The 9016-nt window shown below is 36.6% G+C and overlaps 1 protein-coding gene across 1 annotated transcript; it reads right to left on the minus strand.

The window, feature by feature from the left end:
* Positions 1–25: 25 nt before the first annotated feature.
* On the minus strand, positions 26–8445 carry gata1a (GATA binding protein 1a). Its single transcript, XM_066672443.1, has 6 exons — positions 8327–8445; positions 5534–5735; positions 4201–4659; positions 2121–2266; positions 1779–1904; positions 26–1537 (listed from the first exon to the last, which is right to left on the minus strand). Exons 2-6 carry the CDS (start codon positions 5733–5735, stop codon positions 1289–1291), a joined length of 1182 nt encoding a protein of 393 aa, XP_066528540.1. The 5' UTR covers positions 8327–8445; the 3' UTR covers positions 26–1288.
* Positions 8446–9016: the final 571 nt, after the last annotated feature.

The following is a 9016-nucleotide window of genomic DNA, read 5'->3' on the forward strand; positions in this document are numbered from 1 at the left end:
TGTGCAAATCATTTATCTCCATGTTTAACTGGAACTTGTACAAAGACAGGGTTTAAAATGTTGAAACTGAGAAAGAAACAAAAGTATGCATTTATTTAATTTTGCCATGTTTGTGTTTTAAATTGAATGCCAGCACCATGGTGTAAAAGAAGTTGGGATTGGTGAACAAAAGCTGTGCACGTGCTTCCAAAATAAACAATTAATTTGCTATTTTTTTTTTGAACTTTTATGGAAATATAGTTAAACATATAAATGCAGAGAAGACACTGTTAAATAGGATCCAGAAACACCACAGACGTCTCTTGGCTCAAGCTCAAGTGGAAAAAAAGTTTCCTGTGCTCTGACAAATCAATATTTGAAGTTCTTTTTTTGGAAATCATGGATTCCACGTCCTAAGATGCTAAAGAGGAGAGGGACCAGAGTTCAAAAGTACATTATGGGACATGATAGTGTTGCCATACGTCCTGCTTTTCCCGGGAATTGTTCTCTATTATGTATTTATTTATTTATTTTTAAAATCTTCCTTCTCTGACACCTATTGTCACAATTTTTTCGTGACAATGCAATTCCATTCACTTTTAAATAAACATATATTCCGCTGTTGCATCAGTGTCCTCTTCCCTGCACCTACAGGGACCTTGTCATTTTTACTCTTATGAAAATGGGTTTTTTATAGTGTCGTGCTTTTCAAAATCAAGGCAAGAATCACAATATACACATTTGTTAAACTTTATCAGTGGAAGTGGACGTAATTCCACACAAAACTTCATAAAAAAAATACAAGGCATATATTTATAGTGCATGATACAAGACTTTAAAGTAATTAAAAAAAAAAATAAAATAAATGAATATATGTTTTACACAGCAGGATAAAGTATCTTGTTTTTTTCTTCATAATAAAGGCATTCAGCATTTTCCAGGAATAAAAATTAGACTGCACTAGCATAGTTTCTCAGATGTCTCAGGGCAGAATTTTGCAGTTTATAAACAGAGTAGGAAAATAAAAAATACACTTGAGAAAAAGAAGACAGCAACATTAGTGTCCTCATAGCTGCTGAATAACAAAGTTGGGCATTTATTGATTTACTGTGATGTTGATTTTAGGACAATTTATTGAAGGTTGGAGCAAAATGAGTGCTCTTTTCTTACGGAAAAAATGAACCAGCACAAATTATAATAATATTGCTCTCTATCTAGGTATTTAGATATTTTCTAATAATATTTTCTAATCATTATTTCATACAATTTCATATTCATGTACAAAAGAAGAGTCTTATACGAGTTGTTTTCACACTAGTGTGGGTACAATGTTTGCGTTTGGGTGATGTGTGTATGGCAGGTGTGTGTTGGTGCTGTAGGAAAGTAGGGGCCCTGGTGGTAGTGTAAAGGCTCCCACACACTCATCCTGAGCCATGGGTGGGACTAATTCAGGATAAAACTCCGCCCCCACACTCTTCTTCCCCTTCTTGTTCCTACTGGACACTTTACGGTTCCGTGTCTGTATCCCATCCTTCTTCATAGTCAGTGGCCTGTTCACCTATAGATTTATTTTAAAAATGTTATTTATATATTAACATCATTTTAAAACACATTATGTGGAAAGAAGTTTATCTCTGTGATTATAGTCAGACGATATTTGTCAAGGATTTACATCACGTCAAGACGTTGCAAATGGATGTAATTATGTTGTTGTGTAGTTTTACATGCATAAGTACACTTTAAAGGACTACATTTGAGGTTCAGTCAGGATTAACAATGAATACTGGGTTGATACTTACATTGTGCAGTTTGAAGTAAAGTCCACAAGCGTTACACACAGGCTCCCCGTTAGTGTTGCGACGCCACAGTGTAGTGGTGCTCGTCTGACAGTTTGCGCACTGCGTCCCAGCTCGCTTGCTCACAATCTAATGGCACAGACGTGGTTTTTGAAATGGCTTCCAATACATTTGTTGATTTAAATAGACCAAAGTATACAATGTCCTGACAGAATCCATAAAAATATGTATATTTCAAATAAATATTCTCAATATTCCATGTCATTTGAAGCTAGTGTCAGGCAATAATCAGCTATTCCTTTACACTCAGATACTTAAACCTTTTACTGTAGTCTGCCAACATACCAGTCTTTTCTTGGGTCTGATGAGTGGTCGGTTTTGGCCATTCATTTTGTGATAAAGGCCACAGGCATTACAGAGATAATGCCCCGTCCCATCCCGCCTCCACAGAGGAGTGGCTGTGGCTCCACAATTCACACACTCACGAGCATCTGTCCCAGAACACAAAGTTACTCAGAGCTCATTTTTGCATCTATCACTGATGTGTATTCAACTGTAAATGTCTTTTTTTATATTAAAATCTTAGTCCGTCAACATGGGTCTCTGCACTCAACCACAGAAGATGCAAATGGTGGAATATAAAGTAAAATGTAACTATAACTATAATTTGTGAAATTTTAATTCTCTTGATTCTTTATGTCACTGACAAGTACAAAGAAATTCTTTTACTGTCCAACGTATTTTTATTATTTTTGTTTTAAAATATGAAAAAGGGTGCAATTCCTTCAACACAAACACATTTGAAACAAGGGAATGTTTCCATTGGGACACACCGCCTTGTAATTACACCGTTTAATTATTTTAGAACTGCTGATATATTTGCAAGTGGAATTTTAGCAGATTCTTGTTTTCTTCAAGACAAACTGTTTTTTGATTTCTCTCTTTATGATGTGCCATACATTTTCCACACGAGGCAGATCTCGAGTCAAGCACTCTGTTTTATTAAGCACTGTTGTTGTAGCTCATGCAGAATGAGGCCTGGTTGTGTCTTGCTGAAATAAACATGTACATCCTAAAAAAAAATATGTTGCTTTATGGCGGCAGATGTCTCTTTAAAATCCCAGTATTCACCTCTGTGTAAAAGGTACATTCATTCAAATTCAAGGTCACCTATGGTTTGTTTCACAACAACCTGAATATTCTGTGATCTTAGTGTGTTGCAGGTAGCTATATTTATGAAATATTATCCTATTTATTAGCCAAAACAATAAAATTAATTGATTCATTCATTGTCTGTAACCCTTGTCCAGTTTAGTCGCAGTAGAACTAAGAACACAGGTTATTACTAGGAGAGTGGTTTTACAATTATAATGTATAAACAAGGGTTTTTTGGGGGTTTTTAAATACATATTTTAAACTATACGACAGTAAACAGGAAAGTACCAGGTCAAGCATGAAGTTACATTCATGATAAAAAATATCTGTTGGGTCTGTGTTCCTTTTGGATCATTTGATATTCATTTTGAAAACTGAAAATGTGAAACCCATTTCCGATTTGTAAACAGAACATCGCTGTGGCTGTGATCAAGGAGACGTGCTCTGTGTTCACTTTCACCTGTTCCTACTGCTCTCTCTGTTATGTTTCTCAGCAGGACAGCCCTAGAACTACACTCTGAAATCCTTTTACACAAAGCAAAAAGAACCCTCCACAGTATTCGCCGCTGTGTCGCAGGATTCTCAAGAAGAATGGGGGGGGGGGGGGGGTCTTCCCTTAGTAGTGTGAGGAGATTTTGGTTTAAAATGTTTTCGCATTGCCTTAAAACGCCTCTTTTTTCCTCACAGTCCTGCAACATGGGCCAGATACTGTTCAGAAAATCCAATGTTATGATCAGAGTTTGGTTCTAAAACCGCGGTGCTGAGCAGTGTCTCTTCACACTGAGAGCAGAGGAATGCAAAGTAAACAGAGATAGTGTCTTTGAGCATCTGGAATCAAAACTCGTGTGACTGTCACAAGAAGTTGCGTTTGCTGTAGTATCGTAGTTGTGCACACTTATATATGTGTAAATACATGACTTGTGGCTCCTAGTTGTAATGTGTTTTTGTACTGGCGCTTCATGTCTGATAGATTCGCCACCCCTGGTCTCATTAAATACGATTAGATAGGATTATATGGTTAAATTTAGTGCAAAATTGCCCCAAGGTGTGAGGTGACTGTGCAAGTGAGTAGTATGTGTAGCACATGTGACACCATGCAGTGGACTGGTGCCCTACGCTTCTTTGTGCTGTTGCACTCTGATGTGTGTGAGCCTTTACACCAACCAGGTGGATGCTGCACTGTGTTTTAAAGAACCTTCTCTGTATTTTCCAAAAATTGTTAGTATTTCTATATTCAAAAATCAAAAACGTTGTAACTGTGCTAACTCACCTGGAGGAGAGAGTCTGATTTTATTTCTCATTTTTGGTGAAAATGATGGGGGGTTAATCCAGGCCCCTGCAGTGGAGTACAGTGCAGTCGATCCATAATCTTGGGGCATTGGCATGTAGGAGCTGTAGGGGCTCAGCATGTGTGTGTGTGTGTGAGGAGGAGAGTACACACCACTGGTGGAGGAACCCAGATTCAGAAAAGTCCCCCCGGTTCCACCCAAGGGACTCAGACGCTCAGATTTTAGGGCATCTTTACAGTCTTGGCCAGGAGATGGAAAGGAGGAGGGGCTAGTGTTGTAAAAACCTGGGGCTGGAGGTGGTGTGTGGGAATGTAAGTGGGGTTTGGGGAAAGAGCTGGATGCCCAGGTTGTGGAAGGACTGCTGCAGGTCAGTGAATGACATCCTGAATTGTCTAGCCATGGAAGATTCCCAAGAAGTGAAGATGTGTAAACTTGACGCACTGAGCATAAACACACAAAATAGATTTAGTTCACATTGCTATCCCAATCAAATCTCATATCTCAAATAAAAAACTAGCATTTTTAAATTTCTATTGGTCGTTTATTATGAAATGCTTCAAAAAATGGAACACAGACAAAAATTAGTAAAGAAAATTAGCCTTAATCAAAAAGCGTATTCTTAATTAACATAAATAAATAAATAAATAAGATTAACTTTGGCCATAAAAAAGGTTATTTTTATGTGCTTTTATTGTCATTGTACAACATACTGTCCTGCGTTTAACCCATTCATGGCAATAAACATGCAGTAGTGCACTAGACGCAGCCGTCCCCAGAGCCCCATTTGCAGTTTGGGCATAGGTGTCTTGCTCAAGGACACTTCAGCTATAGGATGAGGAGGGAGACAGCACCATCCCAATTTCCTCTAAGAAGCACTTAGAGTTGTCAGATCAATAATAATTCGATTAATAATGAGAGTATAAAGACTAATTTTAAAATACTACCAATACGTTTAATCAGTTTCATCTTTCTGCTTAACCCTAAATTTAGGGTGACCAGATCTGAGATGGTGAAAAAGAGGACACGTCGTGGGTGGTGTTTACAGAGAAGGTTATCGACCAATAACGGTAGCTCTACAGTCAGACCGTCCAATCAGAAGATTTTAGGCTACTTCATCACTCAAGTGAACCAATGGAGTAGGGGAGGGCGGGACTAGTTTGTGAACGAAACGCTTTCTCGAAATTCTATGAAAGCTCTAGAAAAACAAAATCCTGGACATTTTTTTTAAGTTTAAAAAAGAGGACATGTCCGGGTAAAAGAGGATGTCTGGTCACCCTATCTAAATTGGACACAGGTATATTCATTTTACCGTACCTGGACTATGTCTGTATGAGGACTGGGTCCGGTTCTGTCCACTGCTGAAGTATGTAGGCAGGCTATAGTTTGTTTCTGAGGAGTAGAAGGGCTCCTCTTCCTCTGTGGCTTGCAGGAGGCTTGATTCACCAGGAAAACTGGCAAGCGGGTCGGAACTGACCAAACTGGGCGTGACCCAACGTGAATCTGAAGGGTTCTCCATCTACAGCAATGAGACACAGTTAACCACACATCACTGTTGCACAATTAAACTCATTAATACATTGTTCTGAGTTGACTTTTAATTGTCAATTGTTACATATTACATAATTGATACGTAAATAATTATCAAAAAACAACAATTATCAATATAAATTTCAATTGTCCATCTATTGCTTAGCAATAAATTTTTCGGAAAAGCACCTCTAACAATCTTTAAGAACTTTAAAAGATGCTGCAAATTTTAACTGGGTTGGTTTTAAATCAGATGCATGAGTTTAGAAAAGCAGTGGATGTTAGGCCATTTTCTACAATAATGTGAAATTCAGGACCAGGAATAAACAGGAAGATTGCATGGATTAACTCGCTGGTAACACACTGGATAACACATGCAGCTAAAACAGTTGCACTGCATTCAGTAAAATTCATATGAAGCTACAGTTGCTTTCGACACTAATAATGATATCAAAGCTAATTACAGAGACACTCAGTTGAGACCAGATGCTACACACTAGATGATAACTTCCCTTTAAAAGATCCTCATTTGCTTGTGGCTGAAAGTAGATGCTAAATATACACTGAGTCTATTACAGGCTTCAACGACAGGAGCTGAGAGAAAACATTTGTTTTTTTTCAAGGGATGCACTTAAGTGAAACCACTGATGCACTGTACATGATTAAAGCCTTAGTTACATATAATTGAAAGAAGATGACAGCTATGTTAATTAATAAAGTAACCAATCATTTGGATTCCTAATTGTGATAACAACAAATAATATGTTAGAGCAATAAATGTGTTTAAAGAGCCTTTCTGGCCACCAGACACACACTTGTTATCAGAGCTAATAATTCCAGACTAATCGCATTATCATTTTTTATTCCTTGGTCAATCCAGAGACAATAACGCCAGAGAAAACGCCAGTTCTGAATACATAGTGTATTCAGTGTAATATGCTCACAATAAACAATGGAATCTTTTAAGAATGTTATTGAATTTTAAAAATGGTTAGTTTAATGCGTCTGATATCTCCTCCTAGTTTTATGTGTTTGATCTCATGTCTTTAAAATGTCCAGATCTGTTCAAATAAAATAAAGGAATTTTCATAATATGGACGACAATCGAGTGTTAAAACCTCAGGCAATTTATATATAAAAATACTTAATATCATATTTAAACTAAACATCAACATAAAGTGTGAATATAGCTCATTAATATATATATATATATATATATATATATATATATATATATATATATATATATATATATATATATATATATAAGCTTGTCATAAAACAATTAATACCTTTATATAACTATAAACTTATAGCCATTTATGTCGCATCATATTTAAGCCTTGAATAATAAAATGTAAATAAATCTGAGATCACATAAAATAATGAGTGAGACATTTACTAAATTATATAAATTTTGCCAACTATTGATTTATGGTTAAAAATGACAATTAACAACAATTCTGTAGAGTCACAATGCTGATCTAACAATCACAGACTTGCGTTTGTTTTGTCATAATAATGTTTGTTTTTATAAAGAACAAAATTAAATTTTCTTGCACAGAGTATAAAGAATAAACTCCATTTTAGAGCTCCCAAATATATCTCTGTCAGGATATAGTAAAACAAATACTCATTTTTTAAGAAATATTAAAATGCAAACGAAAAACAATATAACCCCTGCACATTCAACAAACAGCAACATTTAAAAAAATCTAAATTACAGGTCGCATTCATAATGGGGAAAAATCCCATTTTTTAAGCAGATAACTTAAATGCAACTCCTGCTCAGTACTAACACATTGTATTTTCTTTTTAAGTGTAATTAAATTTTAAACACTCTGAAATATCCCCATACAACAACCTAAATAATGTATTACACTTTAACAGGCTTTGAAGAGCGGTGTTCACACAGTGACTGTGTTAGACCTGACTTTAAGAGAGTTTATGTTATTCACGTTATTAGTTACGTTAACACACCAATGTCAAGATTACTTAATTTTATTTAAATCATATTAGTTTCACCCCATTTTCTATTGAATAATCACTACTCATTCTGCTGATTGTCAACTTTGTATAAATGTATTTCTTATAAAGTCAAGCTCCATCATTTTTAAAAACTTTGTTAGGCTGTAAACAAAGTGGTTTTTTTTGTTAGTTTTTTTTGGTGAAATGTGCCATTGTGAAGTAATTTAAGTCAAACCGTTTCACAGTGGTAGTGATAGGATATGGAATTGCATCACGTTACTTATTAATTTTGAACTAAATTAGACATTTAAGGTAAAAAGAATCATATAAATCCTACTAGCTGTGGATGTAATTATTAATGCATTTCTGTTTAAGATTTTTCACCCAGAATTGGCCTTATTTAAATAATTTAGTATTTAAATTTTATATGTAGATGTGTGTGTGTGTGTGTGTGTGTGTGTGTGCAAGCGTATATCATTACTTTTAACACTACAGCTTCAAAGTCCATATTGAAGAGCTGCATTTGTGGTGTCAGATGATTATTTTCATAACTTATGCATGTAAACTTGTGTTCCCTGATTGTTTTTTCTGTAAAGGCGCATAAGGTCTTACCTGCAAGGTAGAGTTCTTAAATGAAGTAGGCTGAGGGACCCAGGAGAGGGACACATGCAGTATGGCCTGAGGTCAGTCAGGCTGGAGGGCTGTCTCTGTATGTGGATATGAAGAAGCTGTGTGTGAATTTGGAAGACCGGTGGGCTTGGTTGGCAGTAGTTTAACATTTCACAAGACACGCCCACTCTCAGCCATACCCAGTAATTTGATTATCAGACGGTGTGCAGCATTAGACCAGTAGCAGGTTCAACCACAGCACAGAGGGCACGTGGCCTAATGGTTAGAGAAGAGGGCTTAGGACTGAAAGGCCATTGGTTTGTTTCCCACAAAAACTGGGGGCAAATCCAAATCCACAGCCGAGGGGCCCTTGAGCAAGGCACCGAGCCCAGAACTGCTCCCTGGGCGCCGGGGATGACTGCCCCCCCCCGCTCTGGTGTGTTCACAACCCCTTGTGCACTAGTGTGTGTGTGTGTTCACTGCCACAGACGGGTTAAATGCGGAAGACATATATCGTTGTACGTTGTACAATGACAAATAATTGCACACATTAATTAAAAGTCAAAATAATAGCACAGACATGGGTCTGTTGTTTACAACCTTATTTGAACTGAAAGAGCCGGTGAACATGATTCCTTGCTTCTGTGTGTGTATGAAACAATAGGTGTCATTTAAACACCACTGTACACACAT

This window comes from Hoplias malabaricus, chromosome 5, assembly GCF_029633855.1.
Source record: "Hoplias malabaricus isolate fHopMal1 chromosome 5, fHopMal1.hap1, whole genome shotgun sequence".
In the NCBI taxonomy this organism is placed as follows: Eukaryota; Metazoa; Chordata; class Actinopteri; order Characiformes; family Erythrinidae; genus Hoplias; species Hoplias malabaricus.